This window comes from Cuculus canorus, chromosome 19 (assembly GCF_017976375.1).
Source record: "Cuculus canorus isolate bCucCan1 chromosome 19, bCucCan1.pri, whole genome shotgun sequence".
NCBI lineage: Eukaryota > Metazoa > Chordata > Aves > Cuculiformes > Cuculidae > Cuculus > Cuculus canorus.
Window position 1 is genome coordinate 10434928 of NC_071419.1, and position 20669 is coordinate 10455596.

Sequence of the window (20669 nt, forward strand, 5' to 3'; positions counted from 1 at the left end):
GAGACCAGCACCAGGTCTCCTCTCAGCCTCCTCCAGGCTAAACAACCCCAGTTCCCTCAGATGGTCCTTGTAAGACTTGTTCACCAGTCCCTTCACCAGCTTTGTTGCTGTCCTCTGGACATGGTCCAGCCCCTCGATGTCTTTTTCACAGTGAGGAGCCCAAAACTGAATGCAAAATTCAAGATGCAGCCTCACCAATACCGAGTACAGGGACACAATCACTTCCCTGGTCCTGCTGGCCACACTGTTTCTGACACGGGCCAGGATGCTTCTGACTCCTTTAATCCACCTGTACCCTGGGCTCCATCAGCCACCACAGAGCACAGCCCAGCACAACCCCCCATGCCCCAGGAGCACAAGCTTGCCTCAGTTTCCCCTGCCAGCCAAGTGTCAGTGCTGCAGGAGGCACCTGGAGCACCCACTGGATATGGTTCTCCAGTGGCCACTGTGCCCCAAACCGCTGCAAATCAGAGCAACCCGTCCCTGTTGGACCCTCCTGGCCATGAGCACAGGGAAAGAGCCAGCTCTTTCTGAAGCTCCTTCATTCCCTGTTCAGGAAAGGCCGGAGCAGCTGAGAGCTATTCCTGGGGAGCCTAAAAACACCATGGCTGAGTCAGCACCAAGACCCCGCCCTGGTGCTCGTGTCCACAAGGCCATCGCACGACTGCCCCAGCGAAGCCCGGCCGGTGTCTCCCAGCAGGGCTGTGCCGTGCCAGGACGCTGCGCTGCCAGCAGCCCCCTTGGACAGACAGACAGAGACAGGCACATGCGGAGGCACAGACACCGAGAAGCAGCCTGGCTCCCCTGCTGCTCCGCCAGCCCAGGCATGCATCAATGTCACGGCGAGGGCTGCGACAGCAGACAGTTATCTCGCTTCCCTGCGATGCAGGCTGGAGCGGTGCCAGCCCCAGGGCTTTTGTTTCCATATCCGCACAGGCCAGCGCAGCAACTGCAAGGGACGGTTCCAAAGCCATCTCCGTGGAGGACTCGGGGCCAAAGGCAGCAGCGACACTGCTTGCTCCCCTGTGTCCTCATAGGAGCCCAGTCATCCTGCCTGAAGAAAGGCACGGGACAAACACTGCAAGTCCAGGACAACTCCCAAGCTCGTACCAGGCACAGAAAGAGCAAATGCCCCACAAGCGCTGCCCTTGGCTGTAATCCCATGCACAGGGACTGCCCGCCCTCTCCATATCTGCTTCCCTGCAGCTGGAAGCCAGAGGCTGAGAGCTCCCAGTTGTGTCCACTTTGACACAAAAAGCAGAAGAGCACAGGTCAGCCTGTAAGTGCTTGGCACGCTGCTCCAGATGGATCGCTGGTAGCTGGGACCGGGCTTTTTCCATAATTGCACTGCAGCTTTGCAAGACAGGAAAGTAACGACACTATGACGCACGGCAGCTTTCAAGCACAGGACTTGACAGCCCTATAGGACGGCTTTTTTCTTCAGTTCATTATGTCTCTGATAAGTCATAGTATCATAGTATAGTAGTATCATAGTATAGTTAGGGTTGGAAGGGACTTTAAAGATAATCTAGTTCCACCCCCTGCCATGGGCAGGGACTTCCCACTGGATCAGGCTGCCCAAGGCCCATCCAACCTGGCCTTGAACATCTCCAGGGATGGGGCAGCCACAACCTCCCTGGGCAACCTGTTCATGCACTACATTCCTCGCCTGGAGATGCAGTAGTTCTGGAAGGCTTCAGCTGGCCTGTGTTGTCCTGATCACACTCCAGGCACGCGGCTGGGCATCCACCAGCTCCACCACCGCCCCCACTGCGGAGTGAGCAGCCCAGCCCCAGGCACCCGCTCAAGGCTCCATCTGGCAGGGCTGGTGGTACCGGCAGCAGACAGACATCAGTGCTGCACCGAGTGAGACACAAGAGTCTGGGTCCCAGAAAATCAAGACTTTGGAATTCAGGCCTTCAAAGGCGACACTTCAGAGCCATAAAAGCATGCAGCCACCAAGGCATTTTTCCTGCCATCCTTCCCAGTCTACACTGGTCCTAGCTGCCACAGGGATGGCTCCCAAGGGCAACCTCACAAGAATTGACTATCAAAATCTCCCAGGGCTGGAAAAAACATTGAACAGCACATTCACCTCTTCCCATTCCTATCTCCTGGCTGGCTTTTGCCACTGCTTGGCTTTACCAGGACAGCACCAACCACAATATCATAGCTCTCCTTTGAATCATTAAATATTAGAAACAAAAGTTGGACAGTGCATTTTTCAGTGCAGTTGCAGGTTTAAACCTCTCTAGAAGTCCACAATCATTCACAGCCTTCAGCTCCCAATTTATCCAAGCTCAACAGCCAGCAGCACCTCTGGGATTTTGCTACCCTGTTATTCACAGCTGGGCACTCTAGTTGCATCCAAAATCAGGCAGGAACATTTCTCATTGCCCTCCCAGGCAGGTAGTTTACCTCCAACTGCAGCCCCTGGGCTACAAGCCAAGCCAAGAGGCAAGCTAGCCAGCTGCCTCCTTTTGCCGGGACCTAAGAGCAAGCAGCACTCTTGCCAGTTGCTGCAAGGATGAGGTCAGTCTCCCCTCGACACTAAAAGCTGTGCTTGAAAGACTTTGAGTAAGCACAAACTGCCACTTCAGTTTTACCCATTTCCTGGTATTTGGTAAAACAGCACCAGGAAACAGCGCTGAGCACTGAGCTCCTGCTCACTGGGGTTTCTGCCGCGTTATGGTTACAACTCCAGGCACTGCCTTCAGCAGGTGAATACTGGCATGTCTTGATTTCAACAGGAGCCAGGGCACAGCATGAATTATTTGTGGTAAGGCTGACCTATTTTAACAGCAGAAAGACAGCATTCATCCGAGCCCAGATTCCCCAGTGGCTGCTGGTGTCACTTTACCCCACGGGATAATACAACCCAGTCGCTATCTCTGGACATCTCAGCTTGTGGGAGGTGTGCTGGTGAATGTCCTAGGCTGTTCCTGCTAGGCTCTCCGCCTTTCTCTTGGAGAATAAGTGGCACCTCCACATCCCTTCTGATGCAAACTACTCCTGGCCTGCAACTGCCTTCTGTTGATGAACTTCGATCAGTGTTCTGTGACCACCACAGTCAACATGCATCAGAATCGGAGTGGGGTGAACCCACAGGGCCTTCAAACAGCAGAGAAGTCACTGCTGGCAGCTCTGTTTCATGCAGAGCAGGGCCAGAGGATGCAGTGTTTGCAGGGTGGCTGCCAAGTTCTGCAGCTATTCAGGATGCCTCTTTGCACAGCTCCTTCTAAGCTCTTGTAGTCTCTAATATTGGCTCCCATCCTCTGCACACAGGCCAAGGCAGGCAGCGACGAGGTATTTCACACTGAAGTGCTGAAGTTTTGGTGATACATCTTTGTAGACCATCTCTGGACCACAGATCTCCACCATGCCTTTGTGGCCCTTACCTTTGTCTGCCAGAGACAGTGTGCTGTTAAAGTACTGCTCCTCCACAGTCCACGCTGTATCATTGATCTTGTTCGACACCCCGCAGGATCCAATGCAGCTCACCTTGATGGCTGTTGAGGGAAAGCACACATGTAAGCACAGGGAGAAAGCGAAACCTCAGGTTCGCGCCTGCTTCAAGTACTCTATGTGGACTTGTACAGGAGCAGTGCTTCATCAAAACACACGAGGTGGAAAATGAAGAAAGGGAATCGGGTCATGCTTTCATTTCAGAAGCACGTTTTCTTGCTCGCAGCACTACTGTGCATTCAATGCTACCCCAGTGCTATTCTCAGATGTTATCACCTTGGAAGTCCTCATGCTGGCCTCCCTTCACTGTGAAAGCCCTTCACACCAGTGATTGCAGCTCCCTTACAGATAACCCTCTCTCTAGTTTTCCCCCCCGAGTGAGACAATATCCTCTCCCAATACGTGCATGAACTCCTATACTCAGGCTGATGGCAGAGACTTTGTGGCAGTGATGCTCGCCTACCTGGTCGGGCATCCCTGTCCAGACAGGGATGAGTGGCAGAGGGCTCTGCTGCTTCCCACCCCACAAAGAGCCTGGAAACTCACCAAGCATCCCACCATCCCTGGGAGGTGAGACCTGTTGCGCACAAGCCTAATAACCAGCTAAACAAAGTGTACAGCCCTGTGTACCAGCTATCTCAAATGCTTCCAGACCTCCAGTGCAGCACGAATAAGCCCAGCTAAGCCTGCCCACTCTCACGGACACTCCTTGTCTCTGGGAGCCTGCACCTCTGTCCCAGGGTTGGTCTCTCCTTCAACTGAGTACAGAAGAAGCACTTGGCCCATTAACGCTTGTCCTGCCTCAGGACTTCTGATCATATTTGATAAGCACGTTGCTTCTCAGCAGCCAGAGACCACTCTGAGAGGCTTCCTCCTCCTGTTGAGAGACACAGTGCTCACAGCACAGCTGCACAGCAAGGTCTGGAAGCATTTGAGATACCATTTGACCTTCCCAAAGCAAGGAGAGGGATTTGAGCCATGTTTGTGCCTTGGATTGGGAATGTCAGCTCAGAGCTTGCCTTGCACTATGGCTTTCAGAAGAGTCACCCACAAGACATTTTCAGGTGGCCACAGCCAATTCACAGCAGGTTGAACTCAAGCTCCGATGTCGTCACTGGGCCACAGAGACAGACAAACGTGTCAGACCGGCCTTTTGCACAGTGGGATGTTATCTGTGGTGCTACCCCCATGCAGGCAGACCTATCAGAGCACAAACTGGGCCTTCAGGGCTGTCCCAGCCTGAACATCTCCTGTCCTGATTCTCACCAGGTTTTGCAACAGCTTTAATGCATCCCACAGAATTCCCTCACCGAACCTGTCAGGTTCTGTTTGCAGGAAGGTGGTAGGAGCTACCAGAAAGACTCTCTTCCCAGTTCACCTGTCTGCTCCCTTGTACTCAAGCTGTGTCCCACAGGAAGCATCTCCCCAGGTGGGTAACCCGCACTGGCTCAAGAGCTCTCCGCTGCCCCACAAACCTTCTCAGCCGTGCTGAGCCCACCACTCACACCCACCTACCCAGACACTAAGGGCTGTAGTGATGCTATTTGCAGCCACCTCAAACAGCTCTGCAGAGCACCTGCCTGGCAGCTGTCTGCGTCCTCCACGCTGACTCAAGACAGGCTGGAAAGAAAGCCCAAACCCAGCCCTCTGCCCAGAGGGAACGCACAGCTCTTAACCCAGCCCCTTACTTGTGCTTTGCCACATGCATTCAAGTGGAATGGGCTTCTTGGGGCTTAAAGTTTCTAATCCTACAACAAGGAACAGCCCCTCACCATCAGATCTGCTGCAATACCTTCGCAGCCTGATCGTGACTTTGAACACCAGGGCTCATCCAAGTGCTGTTTTAGTCTCAAGGGCAAAGGATAAGCAGCTCCAGATGCCAACTCTCATTAACCAAACATCGATATAACAGCAAGGCTGACACATCAGCTCGCTTGTTTGTGTCTGCAATGCATCGGCACTTCCAAGGCAGCGGATGAAGAGGAAAGCATAGCCTGCAAAGGAAGCTGCCTGCCCCACAGCACACCAGGTCTGAGCTGACACAGGTCTCCTCCCAGAGCAAACTATATTGAACCCCTCGTCGTACCCCCAGGGGACACCAAATCCTCTCTTTTACTTGATGGCAAAGCCAAAACCACACAGAGGTTTCAGCTTCAGAAGTAGCATGGAATGGCTACAGCAAGGTGACATCCTGCATACCCAGGTGTGGGTACCAGCTCTCATGCTCCCACCTCAACACATTGGCACATTTTTGGGCTCACAACAAGCCTGCCCTGCTCTGAGTTAGCCCAGATAACTCTGATGGATCAAGTCAAATCAAGCCCAGGCTCAAATACTCCACATCCCACATGATGACGCAGGCAAGAAAAGCCCAACCAGGAACTGGAGAACAGTCATAGAATCATAGTCATTAAAGGTAGAAAAGATCACTAAGCTCATCCAGTTCAACCATCAGCCCAACACCATCAGGCCTGCTAAACCATGTCCCCAGGTGCCACAGCCACACGTTTTCTGAACCCCTCCAGGGATGGGGACACCCCAACTGCCTTGGGCAGCCTCTGTCAGGGCTTCACCACTCTCTCAGTACAGAAATTTTTCCTAATATCCAATCTAAACCTGCCCTGATGGGGCAGCCCCTGAACAGGCTCCCCCTTCAGCCTTTGCCACGGGACTTTCTAAATCACCACCATCTGTTGCAATACCATGATAAGAGGACGATGGTCTTTAACTCAAGCCTGCGCTGTGGTGCTGAGGCACTCCTGTTCCCGGGAAGCAGGTGAGGAATGCCATGGCCCATCTCCTTTCCCACAGGTGCCAGATTCAGCAACCACAGGCTGTGGGTTTGCAGCCTGGTGCTCAGAGCCAGCCCTTGGCTGCGATGGCAGACCCCCTGACAACCCACCACTAGGGTTAGAGCTGGATCATGTCTAAATGGCTCCTTGCAGCCACTCAGCCACGGGAGCCATCAGCTCCAAGGCTTCTCAATTAACCACTGATATTCCAAAATGGTGTGGTCGCAGCCAGCCTGTGCCTACAGGGAGGACCCTGGAGGGAGAGCTCTCAGAGGTCCCAGTCCTTCCCCACCAAGGGCAGCCCTCTCCAGCCACATTCCTGACCACCAAACACCTTGGGGCTGCCATTCCAGGTGTGTGAGGGCAACCAAAGGGACCAAAAGTAACATTTCAAGCTGAAAAGCTTGAAAGTAATTTCACAGCATTGGAGAAACCCTCCCCTCTCCAATACACTCCCAAAGCAGCCAGCACACCGCTAGCAGGCACGGCAAGGCACTAGATGCAGGACAAGCCTTGGAGCAGTTCAGGTGGCAGAGGATTCTTTAAGCAGCATCTTCTCCATCTTCTGGAGCTTCCTACTCCAGAAACAGGAGGTCACCCGCCTCACTGGGGAGAAAGAGGCTGGACATCATCTCTGAGCAGACACATTGCCCCATGGCAAAGAGTAGGGCTGTGGCTGGATACTGGGATCACACATCCCAGCTTATTCCTCAAGCTCCTGGAGGAGCCAACGGATCCATCAGAGTGTGTGATGGTGGGGGCAGCAGGTCCAAGGCAGCCAGAGAGCCCCCGTTTCGCCCCCACAACCCCAGCAGGAAAGCCTGGCAGCTGCAGGGCTCTCGTTCCCCCCAGGTTATCCAGGTTTCGGAGGCACTCAGTTCAACAGGTCAGACCATTTATCTTTTTGCTAACCAGGTTTTGGAGCAGCTAACCATGAAATCATCCTTCCCACAAGCATCCCATGGGCAGACCAAGATACCAGGGATGGGCTCAGCTATCATTTGTGGGCTCCTGCCCACAAGCAGGAGAAGGGATCAGGGACAGCTGAGAGGCACTACTTGAGCACACGGTGCTGGGGCAGCCGCCAGCTAAAAACAGCGTCGGTGGGACAGGTCTGGCAAACCAGCACCATCAGAGCTGCTGCAACTGGAGCCACCTGAGGTGCAAAGCTCGCCAGCCCGACTGTCGGGAAGCAAAATGCACAGCCTGAGCCTATCCACAGAAATCTCTGTGCCACGCTGCAGATAGAGCAAATAAGAAAAGTTTCTACATCAGATCAGGCCAGTACCAGTTAGAAACTCATTAAAAATGCCTCTGGAAGCCAGTGGTACCAGTGGCCTCAGTTACCATGCTCCTGCTCCCTGTTTACCCACATTGCTTTAAATAAATACAGGGGAAAAAAATGCCCCCAAACTGTAAGGGAAGCGGAAAGGGGAGGCAAAGAGCAGCAAGCAGGGAAGAAATGAATTACGAAGCCATGCGGAAGACAAGAGCCCTTCACCCTTGCAGTCCCCCAGGGACTCAGGGAAGCGGGTAGCTTCGCATCCAGCCAGACACATCCTTAGCAATGTGCTATAGCACGCACCAAATGCTGGAAATGAAAGGAGACAGCTCAGCCATATTCATCTTGGCACGGAATAAAAATAGAGATCCCAGGAACTGGGTACGTCTGCCTTCTTCCAAGGTGACTTACGGAGAACAGACATAGATTCAAAGGACTTTTCTGGTGACCCAGCAAAATGCCCTCCTCAGGGGTGCTGGTGTTGCATCTTGGGCAAGAGAGAAGCAGAGGACAAGCATCCTGCCACAGGCAGGCACAGCCCCGCTTCCAAAATCCAGCCACGTGCCAAGCAGAGTCTCACCAACCACCCTGCACTTCACAGCAGCAGGGCCAGCCCCGGTCCCAGGTGAAGCCTCCAGCTTCGAGTCCCGTCCATGTCACAGGCAGGGGCAGCAGGCAGCGGTGGAGACACCGACAGCTTGGGTGGTTTGGGTTTTCTGGGGTGGGGAGAGGAAGCAGCAAAACCAGTTGGTAGTGGCTTACACAGGATAAACAGACCATCCCATCGCTCCCCTTCCTCTGCAAGGATGGCCAAAGAGCTGGCAACTGTGCTCTGAAACAGCGCTCACCAACAGCCCTGGGGTTCTGCCAGCTGGAGCCCAGCGAGTCAGCACTTGGCCATGATGTTGGACCTGGAGGTTTGTGCCACCCCTGCTGCAGGGAAGGGGGTGCCCAGCCAGAGAGCACGGCCTGAGACGGATGGCAAAACCACGTTGTGTGTCCACACCGAACCCACACATCACAAGGGACCAGAGCTCATTCGTAATGGGCTCAGGGGACCGAGATGTCCTCTGGAAAACTTCTGCTCCCCCGTTCGCTGGATCCAGGTGTGCACAGGGGGAGAAAGTGCTGTGAAAGATGAGAAAGGCTGCATCAGAGAGGAGTTAGGGTTGTTTATCCTACAGAAGGCTCTAGGGAGACCATAGAGCAGCTTCCGGAACTGAAACGGGCTCTAGGAAAGCTGGGGAGGGAGTTCCTTGTACAGGAGCTGCTCCAGCCTTCGGACCACCTTCATGGCCTCCTCTGGACTCACTCCAACAGATCCATGTCCTTACATCAGGACATTTCTGAGCCCGTTCCCAGGCAGGTCAATCCTTTCCCCTCCACAAGTACTTTCTTCCATCAGGTTGAGAGCAAGAGGGAAACGCACATTTTCCAGCTCCTCCCCAAAATCAGAGGTCAACATATATCCCAAGAGAAGAAAGCAAACTCTTGGATTCCTGTTTCAAACGAACTCCTGTTCAAACCGAATGCTTTTCTCCCTTGCAGAGCTGACAGGCTTATTTATAGCATCACGGCGTTTTATCAGCATGCTGGCTGCCCTCAGAGGAAGGGGGTCATCTTGAACATCTGGAACAAAATCCCCGGTTGAGCACATTTAACAAGCCTGTCTTAGCACACGTTGGGCTGCGGGTGGAAAAGTCACCAGCGAACAAAGCCACAGGGGCTGTGGGAGAGGGACAGCCGCATGCCACAAAGTTTATGCGTTAGATCTGCCAGTCGTGCTGCCAAAGGCAACCACAGCTCCTTAGCAACAGGCACGAAACGCTGCAGCATCCGCACACAGGGCCCCACTGATAGGCTGCACCCCATTCAGCCCTTCACCCCAATCCCTGCCACAACCACCCCGCTGCTCACCGAACACACTCCAGAAAGGAATCCCCCAGCATCCTCTTTCTCTGAAACTGCCTCTTGCAAAAGAAAGGACAAGGTGGTTTGTTTTGAAGCTTCAGATTAATGTAGGTCCCAGTGCTGTGTTACCCAACAGCCTGGGAAGAGAGGTGGGGAGGAACAGGGTTATTCTGCCTGGAGAGTCCACAAGGGTGGAGGTGGTTGCACCACCACAGCCGGGCAGTGCAGAGGCCATACATGTGGTCTTGCCACCGCCTGCATGGTGCCACCCAGCCTGGCCTCCTGGCTGGAGGCTCCTGGCCAACATGCCCACAGGCTTCCTGGGACAGGCAATATTCCTCGATGGTGGCTACGGAAGAAAGAAGAGAGGAGAAAGTTGTACCTTGGACCAGTCTGGGGAGCCCGTACTGTTGTCCCATCCTAAACATGGCCCAGGAGAACCGCTCCACACAACTGCTCCATACACGGGTCCTCGTGTAGGGAGAGCAACCAGTCACCACCACAGCATTTTGATGGACCACCCTCTTCCTTACAAGCCAGGATGGCAGATGCAGACGCCCCTGGGTGCTGGGAACAGCCACATGAGACAGCAGTACAGGAGGCATTACAGGAAACTAAGGGTTTGGCAGAGAGAGGCAGATCTCACAGCTCACTACGAGTATCTCCATGCCAGCCACCCACCTCAGCCACAATGCCAGCATTCACAGCCTCCTCTTCTAATATTCATCCCTCAGAGTATCAGAGGGGAAATGCAGAGAGGCTGCAGAAGAGCAGAAGGCTGGAGGAGACAGCAGCAGCATTTCACATGGCTCTTCAACCACTCTGGTGTGTGAAGGCAACTTTTAGCCTCAAGAAACTTCTTTCCTTTCTATTTCTGGACAGAAATTCAGAGGGTGAATCTCCAATCTGTTTGGAGAATAGAATGGCTGCCCTTCTTCTAGAGCTATGCTTGAGACTCAATTCTGCTTGCCACATCCATGACAGCCATCTGTGCTTTTACTAGGACGGGACTGAGCTCCAGGCAGGGCTTGCAGCAAGAGTCACTCACTGGCCAAGAGCTGCTCAGCTTGTGACCCAGCAGGTCTCGGCAAACAATATGACCTCTGTCACTGCCTGCAGAGCTCAGTCCTGCTCAATAGCCCAGCTCCTAATCTCACCCTGCCCCACTGCCCAGAGCCGTCACACCAGCTCCACAGTGCTGCAAGGCTGCCTGCTGGCACGGACATCTCCGAGCAGTGGATACTGCCAGCTTGGTACAGAAACATCTCGTATTTAGGACCTCAGTTCGGTCCAGGAGAGCTTATGATCCCCTGAATAAGACAAATCCTAATTTACTGTCATCCTTCTCAGTAAAGCCAAACTTGCTTTTGTGAGCCCTGGGCAACCTATGTCTTCAAAGCAAAACAAGGCCGTACATACAAAAGCAGTCAGGGCATCTTAATCTTCTGTGTTTGGCTGCTGGAACAGCCCCGTGGGAGGGGAATGCAAGTCCCAGATGCCCAGCGTGCAGCCAGACAAGTGGAGCAGAGCCAGCAGCTCGCCCCGGCACACAGGAATGCTGACGGACACCAGGATCTGCCAGCACTCAACACTTCAGCCGGCCAGGGACCACAGCCACCCTTTCCTTGGGCTGAGCAGCACTGAAACAGGAGAGGAACCTCTTTTTTCTATAGCTTACCCAAACCAAAATGAGTTTCCACCCAACATTTAGCACTACTTTAGACCAAAGCAGTTAAGATATTCCTGTACGCTTGTCTTGGCTGTCTAAAAAAGGAAGAACTGGGCAAGAAACCCCACCGCAGACTGCCACACAGCGCTGCAGGTCCCAGGAGGCATTCACTGGGTGCTTTAAGACCAGTCAGTTCTACACTGCAACACACTGACCCTTAGCCTCATTAAGAAACTTAATTGTTCTTTCCCACCAAGCCAGACACCTTCTCCCACCTCACTGGCAGAACAAGCTGGCATTTCACCTGACACAAGGAACGGCTGGGCAGGCTGAGCTCTCTGAAGTCTTGAGAACACAGCTCTGTTTGCCACCACTGTGGCTCCCCTCTGTTCTTCCCACACCCCAGAGCAGGTCTAACCAGCTCTCCCCCCTCCAGCAGCCCCTCTGCTCCTGTGGCAGGAGCATCACCCCTCCACGCTGGGTGCAAAAGCCACTGCAGGCAGATCCACAGCCGACTGATCAGGTTTCTCTGCTTACCACAAAGAGGTTGATTCACCAGAGCCTACTCCCTTTTCAGGCTCTTTCTAAATAAAGGCTTCAAAGAGTTCTGGAAATTCATGCTTAACAGGCTTACTGTAATGCCAGAGTACAGGAGCTCCAGTGGGCAAGATTCTGCTGCAGGAGAGTCACGCTCATTTTCTTCTGAGACTTCAGGTGCACTTGTCTAAGAGTTAAGGCTGGAATAAGCCCTGCTGGCTGATGCTCACTTTGGCAGACCCTCGCTGCCACCCAAACCAGAGCCTGACACACCTCTCCCAGTCTTCTCCACAACAGTCAGCCCTGCAGATGCTCAGGAGAGGAGGTGATGCTCGTCCGTCCTCTCCTGGGGCTCCAAGGATACTCCTGGGCATGAACTCCCCAGGACCTGCTTCCTCACTTCAGGAGCACTCGCAAAGTCAGCTCAGCACCCACTCAGCCAGAAAGAGGCCTGTTACAGGCTGCACACCCATCGCAAGCTTCATTCTGCAAGGCACTGAGAAGGATTAAAGCAGCAGGCTGAGGACCACTCAGCCATCCTAGAAACAATAGTTGTGGTGTGAAGGGTTGGAGCCCACGTACAAGGGAAGAAGAGCACGGGGACAACCAACCATGCGTAACTCATTCCAGCCCACTGCTCTGCTCCAGGCGCTGAACTCGCAAGTTAGCAGCCAGAATTTGCTGAGACACCTTCAAGTGATTTAGCGCTGCTGCAGCACAAGCCTGGAGCCAGCTCACCTCCTCCTATCCAAGGAAGTTTCAAATGCCTTTTCCTGAAAAGCCTTATTTATAAGCAGCAAATCAACCTTGCGTTTAGAGGCTTCTCACTCTGCCCGGGCGGAAGCGCACACGGGTTCTCTGGTGGGGAGGCAGGAAGGCGCAGCGTGGGAGAGTGCAGCAGGAGATCCCAGCTGCCTCGCCTCACCTGCTCCCCGCTTCACACACCGCATCGAGCTCTCGAGCACTGCTTTCACATATCTCTGCTGTCAAGAAATCCCCTTCCCCCCCACTCCAGCATCTTCAGAGGAAGCAGCAGAATCCACTTCATTCTGCATAAGAGCTGCTCCTACGATTTTCTTTGATGCCATTCAACGCAAGCAGCTGGATTCTCTATTTATAGCAAGATCATCAGTTTGGAAAAATGACTTGTGTTCTTGTTATTATCAGAGCACGAGATATATCACAAATCCCCAGTACGCTAAGTGTGCTATAAGTTGGTGAGATGGTCCTCACGGTCAGGCTGGACACCTTCAGAGGTCCAAGAAGATGGAAAACAGATGATTCTGGACTGAGAGCAAATCACCCAGACCTGACATTCAGTCCCACACAGACACTCCCTGCCAGGAAAGCACCAACTCTTACCCACATATTGAGCTTTCCTCCCTGGAGATGTTGCCCTCCAAGCCAGTTTTATTCCAGTCTTACTGAAAGAAGCCTTTGGGATTAAGGCATTTGAGAGAGATGGACACAAGCTGCCACAGCACCGTTACCTCTGGCATAAGCTGCTGGAGCTGGAACGACTGAGAGCACGGTTCCATCAGCAAGAACAAAGGGTTGGAAGTTATAAGCATTAGTTTAATCCAGAAATGATTCATGCTTCTTGGAAACAGCCTTTTTTTGCTACGGATATCTGATATGCTTTGTTTTTTAATGAAGATTAAGGCGTTCAAAGGTTGGGGTGTTTTTACACCAGGTCTCTGAATAATCCCAGACTGGCAAGCTGGCACCCTTGCCTTGTCGAGGAGGTCAAAAGCAGTGTCCATCCTTACTTCAGGACACCCCAAGTCCTCTCCACCACCATGACCCAGCATCCCAGAGTCCTGATACACCTGTGGGAACTTGATCAAGCCATTCAATTTAACCATATGGCATGGACCACCCTTCTGAGCGCAGCACCTGTGGCTGGAAAAAGCAGCACCCAACCACAGCCAAGCACCTTCTGGTGAAAAGCTCCCATCCACAAGCTTCTTCACAGCAAAACACCCAAGCTCACACTTGACACCGGCACCCCATCAGCTCACTTCTATTGGCCCAGGAGTGTTTGGGCAATTGGAATAGCTGTTTCAAAGCCCTCAAAAGGAGGCAGAAGCCTGCACATCTTTTGTGGTCTAAAGCCATTTCACCTTCTGTTTCAGATCCTAAACACTACCCAGGGACTCGGAGCACACAACTGTGCACAAGACAAAAATCTGCTGACCGGCAACAGTCTGGTCCTTTGCTCATTTTCTCCTCTCCTAAGCACTTTGCACTTCCACATGAGGGATTTGAAGAGTGACAGATTTTAAGAGCAGCACAAAGAGGTAATTAACTTCCACAGCAATCCCTGTTGCCAGACTTCAGAGGTCACAACAGTAGCCGAAGGGCTGTACATTAGATATCTTGGCAATCAGCCCTCAAGAAAAGAGGCACCAACCCAAAACCCAGCCCCTACTGTGCTTGCCAGGCCATTTTGGGAGCATCTGCCCTGAGCAGGAGGAGGAAACGCTTGCCTCAGTGCCTGGCAGAGCACCTTTCTCTATGCTTCTGCATATGTCAAGTCTGTAGCAAACTCACAGCACAACCCAACCACCCCATCTTCTCTTGGAAGAGTCCAAGCATCTCCAGATGGCAGAGGATGGTCTGTATGTCCATCCCACTCTTCCTGGCTGTGACAGCCTCTAGCAAGACTTTGCCAAGTCAAGCGGCCACTATGTGGCTTCTACAGACATAGTTCCTCCTCAAGGATGACTTTCAGCAAAAGGTATTCTACAATAGGCCACAAGCAGCGTGTGCCCATCCATGCACCTACATCTCTCTTGGTTAAAGGGGCTGGACCGAGCCACCACCCTTCCCAGCTGCTCCTCCTCACCCAACCCTGCCTGCAGGGCCATGCACAAGACTGAGCTGCCTCAGGAAGAGAGGGATGTAAACCCATGGATTCCTTCCTTCCAGCCAGGGATCCTCCCTGCTGCCTACCTGACTCGAGCCCCGAAAGACAAGCTGCATCTCTGCCAGATCTGCAGTGCTCCAGGGAAGGAATAAGCACTCACACCCTATTTGTCACACTTGGAAGCAAATCAGAAGGACAGAACTCCTCTCCACTTGTTCTCCCATTTTGTTAAACAGGAGATGGGAGGCTGCAGCACGTTTCGTTGCCAAGGAAAGCAGCAAACAGAGATTTTCGGATGAGCACAAGTGGTGCACAGGCAGGGAGAGGCACACACCGCAGCGACAAGAGACACAAAACAGTCTCGTGATTAGTTATTGACTCCGGAGGAGCCGGAGCTCCAGCAGCAAGCCAGCCAGGAAAGCAAAAATCCCTCTTTTGTTCTGCAGCCTCAGACAGACTTGGCCACACAGCTCCCTGCTGTCTCACTCCAGACAATGAGAAAAGAAAGTTAATCCACTTCCCCTAGAGCAGGAGCCATCCAGCGTGCAGAATGATACGTGAGCATTCCTGTACATCAGTGCCAGCCTCGCCTCGCCCTGGTGCCCACCACTGCGAGCTGATGCCAGATGGCTTGAGGACCTTACTGGGCACTGCCACCGTCAGATGCCAGGGATAAGGACAGTTTTGGATCCGTTCCCACTTTCCAAACCCACCAGGCCCTCGCTTGCCTCTGCTCTGCAGGCACCACGCTCCCTTGCCACACAGCGCCCAGAAGCAGGGAGCAGTTGCGGGGTCCCTCCCACCCTGACGATGTACAGGTGACCTATGCTGCCAAGCCGAGGAATTTCAAATCCACCTTTACAGAAGACAAACTTCGATCTCAGGGATTGGGAACGAATCCATCCTTTCAATATCACTTTCCTAAGCAGCCCAAACCACTGCCTTTCTAGAGGAATGACATCTTCCTCTGTTTTAGAGATCAGCTGGATGGTGGTCGACATGGTCCTTTGGTGTCACCTCTACCACCCCAGGAAGGGCACAGGTTACACGCACATCAGAACCTTCTTACCTGTTAGCCAAACCCAAACTTCTTCCCACTGCCCTTCACGGGAAACAGAAGTCATCTTTTACTTTGGATGCATGACTTAGGACTCAAGTGACCTGCTTTACAACCCTCTTCTTCACCACCAGCTCTCTCAGTTCTCCATGTGAGAAGTGCGAATGTTTACTACATTAAGATTAGAGAAGGAAATCATGATTCACAGGTTCTCTCTGCAGAAACGGGAATTACACTCCTGGGTATTTCTAGAGCATGAACAGACATAGGTACTTATGTCTGGAGCTCTGTAGTTCAAGGGAGTGATTTTCAAGTCAAGTCATCACTGCATAAACGTGGACAGCTAAATAATAGAGTGGAGAATAGCAAAGTGCCGAAATCCACTCCAGAAAGCACTTGCAGTTTCTTTACTCTTGGTGACCCAGGAGAGAGGGCTGTTATTTTAACATTATACTTCTGCCCGCGAGACGCCTTGCTGAATGGCAGGCAGCGGGACCGAAATAATCTGCATGGCCCCTGGAAGCCGCTGAGTTGAGAGGAAAGTGCTCCACCATCCCCGAGCAGCACAACCTTTGTTCCAGCACGCTCCTGCCAGCAAACGGGGCTGCCTGCCCTGCTCTGAACAAATTTATTTCCCTCCTCCTAAATTACCTCCATCCTCAGCTGTCCCAGCACCAGCTTCCTGTTAGGATTAATTCTCCTTTGTATACCCATGTTTGATGATTTACTCAGCAAGCCAGGCACAATGACTGGGAACTCGGCATTCCCACAGCGCTCTCCCCCGAGGCTTGAAGTTTTCAGGGAAGGACCTTCACGGGGAGAAGTGTGCTTCACAAGGTCTGCATGGGTCACCAAAGGTCGGTCACCATTTGTGACGCTGCTGCATGCTCAGACATGCTACAGAACAGCCTTCATTATAAGTCAGCAGCACTAGCGAGAAAGCCAGCGTAGGTGGGAGCATTTATGATCCCTTAAGGTGTGTCTCCAGTTACGCTTCTCTCTGACCCAAGATTTCCCTGCCCACGGCAGGTGGGTTGGAACTGGATGACCTTTAAGGTCGCTTCCAACTCAAACGATTCTATGATTTCTAGTGCGTTTAGCAAGACAGAATGAGCTTTGTTTGCACTGTTCACCTTTCAGAAGGTATAATTTCCAAGAGCCATACAAGTTACAGTGTGAAGTAGTTGTCTACACACTTGTTTGCATTTGTGATCTCCAAAACCACAACACAGAAAGAAGCCAACACACTGGACTGGTCTGGCTCAGGAAATGGAAAGCACCAAACCGCAGTGCTGTGGGCCAGACCTGCAATGGGCAAGGGCTTCGCGTCTTCTCCTGGAAGCTGTTTATTAAACTGAAAAGTCACAGCTGGTCACAGAAGGTGTAGGTGTGCATAGTACACAGGACAAGCTGATGCCACCCACCTCTCCTACACCCCAGAAGAAAGCCACAGCGTGTCAGAGCTGTCTGACCCCTCTGCTGCTGAGCCCGTAGAGCTCAACAGGGTGGACTAAGGACCTCTTTCCAGCAGATAGTTGCCTGCTGTCGCACCAAGAAGGATGCGTCAAGCAGCTACGAGCCACCTCCTCTGAGGGTGAAGCATTTCGTCAGCCAGAAGGAAGGGAAGGGTGTCCATCTGAGAGATCCCCAGCCCCACTGTGGAGGGTTTAAACACCAGAGACTGATACAGAGCACCAGAGAGGAGGACGCACAGCAAAGAGTCCCCTTGCCATCTGTAGTTGTTGGTGTCACAGCCCAGCGTAACTTATTTGGGCAAGTTCAGACACTGGTTATGGAAAATTTCTGCCCCAGCTGGTGAAGCGAATTTGCAGGGACTTCAGTCCAAAACAGCCGCTCCAGTCACCTCTGCACAGAAGCAGAGGGAACAGGCGCACGCACCCAATCTCAAATTCTGCCTCCATGCTTCTGCCAGCTCTCCTAGAACCCCGTTCAGCTGCCCCAGCTTCTTACTACAATCTCTGCATCAGCGTCAAACACCAGATCCAACAGCAAAACCTCTCCTGGCTCCAGGACCATTAGTTACGTCCAACCTCAAAGCTTCAGTCAAAGCAGTAAAGAGGCAGAAAGAATGTCCAGAACAAAGACACACCTTCCTCTTTTCCTAAACCACCAGCTGCAGCACACTGGGAAGCAAAGGAGATCTGGCATAGAGGAGAACCCAACAGTTCTCCTCCAAACTGGAAGTTCCACAGGCAGCAGCAAGATGCAACTGTGGCCAGCTGGCAGCGCAAGGGGCCAGCAAAACAAGCCCTTTGAGGCCAAATGCTCTCATCCCACCCAAGGAACAGGGCTGCAAGTCCATGGGATAGGCCGACGATGGAAGTCAGCCACACTTTGTTATGAACATCTTCGCTGGAAGAAGTACAGCTCGGAGTACCCTCCAAAGAGATAAACACTGCATGTGCAACTGCTTTGCTCTGACTGGAATTAAATAGGCTACAAGTCTGTGCTTGTCCTAGATATTTTTTTCCTGAGGAAGCTTCCAAAAAGCTATTGCAGACAACTAGGAGAGGTGCTCACAGAAACAAGACATAGGCAAGCATAGGCACCATCATCCAGGATGACGTCTCTGTTCAAGAGACTTTGTATTTTCCATTCTTTAGTCTTTTTTTTTTGCTCCCAATAACTTGCTACAAAGGAAGAAGCACACACATAGGAGAAGTAAGCAAGACAACCTCAGGGAAAACAGCAAATCGGTTCACACTACTACAGCACTGAACACAAAACCACTCGTAAACGCAAATGACTTCTCTATGGCAGGAAAGCAAGCTCCCAGTCTGGAGGATAAGAATCCAGCAGCTTGCCTCCCCTCAGCCCATCCCCATCACTCCATCCTGTCGACTGCACCGGCCACCACTGAGCCAGAGACCCACCTGGGGTCACAGCTACCCACGCACCCCAATTCCACCTGCATCTGTACACGGTTGGGACCGCTGCTGCCTGCACCCACAGGACCATGGACCCAGCCTGGATTGTCTCTCAAACCAGTACTTCCACAACTCATAACGTTCACTCCAGGTGTTACAGAAGGGTTGCTCGCTGTGGACCGTGCTCACAAACAGGCAGACAGTCCTGCTCGCTCCCTGCCAGGACATCACTTTGCTCATCTCTTCCCAGCCTCCTCCCATCGCCCTGTCACAGAAAATACACATCTTGGTGCTGCACCAGACCCAGGAGCACAAGGGCCCGGTGTTCTGGGGCCACCGCCTCGGAGATGCCAGCAGACCAGGGAGGATGTAGGGCTCCAGGAAAGGCTGGACATGGGGCCAGGCTCCTCCAGCACCTCCTGGTGCCACCACCCTGGGCGCCAGCCAGCTTCTCAGGCTCCTGTGAAACAAGTCTGCCCTGGGTTGTGATTCAGGTTATTTTGTTGGGGAAGGGGGCGGGGGAAGGGTTGGTTGTTTCATTTCTTTATGGGATAGGAGGCTAAAGTAAGAGGAAGCAGAGGAGGAAATAATTCAGCAGGTTGCTCCTATCAGTCCTGCTCCCCGGCTGCCTCATGGCAGGAGGCGAGAGGAGAGGTGCAAGCACCCAGTCCCCAACAACAGGGGGGACCCAGATCCTTCCCCAACAATTCCAGCTCGGGGGAACGGACAGACCCGGCTCCTTCCCCCCAATTCTAGCTCCGGGGGGGGATGTGACTACTTCTCCCCCTCCAGCAACGGGGAGCACCTGGCTCATTTCATCCCAATTCCCCCTCCGAGCGTGGGGGACCCAACTCCTTCTCCTTCCCCCCCTCCAGCTCCAGGGGGGTCCCTGGCTCTTTCTACCCCTCCAGCTCCAGCGGAGGGAGGGGTTCCTTCCCCCTCCCAATTCCAGCTCGGGGGACCCGGTTCCTTCTCTTTCTCCTCTCTCCAGCAATGGGGGTTCCCAGTTCCTTCTCCCTCTACAGCTCCGGGGGAAGACCCGGCTCCTTCCCCCCTCAATTCCAGCTCCAAGGGGTTCCCAGCTCACTCCCCTCTTTTTCCAGGTTCCGGGGGGACCCGTCTCCTTCTCCTTCATCTCCATTTCCATGGGCTTCCCGTCTCCTTCTCTTTCTCCTCTCTCCAGCAACCCGGGTTCCCAGCTCCTTCTCCCCCATCTCCGGGAGGGACCCAGCTCTTCCCTCCCCAATCCCAGCTCCAGGCAGGACCCGGTTCCTTCTCCTTCTCCCTCTCCAGCTCCGGGAGGCACCCGGTTCCTTCCCCCCACCCCTAATTTCAGCTCGGGGCGGGGACCCGACTCCTTCCCCCTCTCCAGCTCCAGGGGGGTACCTGGTTCCCTCTCTCCCCCAATTCCAGCTCCAGGGGGGACACGGCTCTTTCTCTTTCTCCCTCTCCAGCAATGGGGGTTCCCAACTCCTTCTCTCTCTGCAGCTCCGAGGGAGGACTTGGCTCCTTACCCCCCCAATTCCAGCTCCGGGGCGGGGGGTTCCCGGCCCCCATTCCAACTCCCAGGGGGTTCCTCGGCCCCTTTCCCCCCGGTTCCATCCCGGGGTTCCTCTCCCCGCTCTCACCTCGGTACTGCAGCGCTCCCGACAGCCTCAGGCACACGGTGCCAGCCAGCGGCTCCCCGGGGCCGAACACGACGCGGCTCTCGCCCAGGCGGATCTCGAACAGCTGCACCTTCCCCATGGCCGAGAGCCCGCAGCGACCGAGCCTGCCCCGCCGCCCCGGGGACGGGCTGGGGGGGGCGGGGCGGCGGGGGGGCGGGGCGGCGGGGGGGAGGGGCTATGGGGGGAGGTGGTTATGGGAGGTGTTGGTTATGAGGGGGAGATGGTTATGGGGCAGGGCTGGGAGGGTGATGGTTATGGGGGGGTGGTGGTTATGGGGGGGAGTGGTTATGGGGCAGGGCTGGGGGGCTGCAAAGGTTGGGAGATGGTTATGGGGCAGGGCTAGGGGGGGTGATGGTTATGGAGGGGAGTGGTTATGGGGCAGGGCTGGGGGGGAGATGGTTATGGGGGGATGGTTATGGGGGGAGTGGTTATGGGGCAGGGTTGGGGGGGAGATGGTTATGGGGGGAGTGGTTATGGGGGGAGTGGTTATGGGGCAGGGCTGTGGGGGAGATGGTTATGAAGGGGAGATGGT

At 53.7% G+C, this 20669-nt stretch overlaps 1 protein-coding gene across 1 annotated transcript in view; it reads right to left on the bottom strand.

The window, feature by feature from the left end:
• ARRDC1 (arrestin domain containing 1) overlaps positions 1-20275 on the bottom strand; it is a 41481-nt gene extending 21206 nt beyond the window's left edge. The window contains exons 1-2 of the mRNA XM_009557064.2: positions 20099-20275; positions 3399-3509 (exon numbers count right to left, since the gene is read on the bottom strand). Of these exons, the coding sequence (XP_009555359.2) occupies positions 3399-3509; positions 20099-20216 (229 nt within the window). The 5' untranslated portion in view covers positions 20217-20275. The remainder of the gene's footprint in view (positions 1-3398; positions 3510-20098) is intronic.
• Positions 20276-20669: the final 394 nt, after the last annotated feature.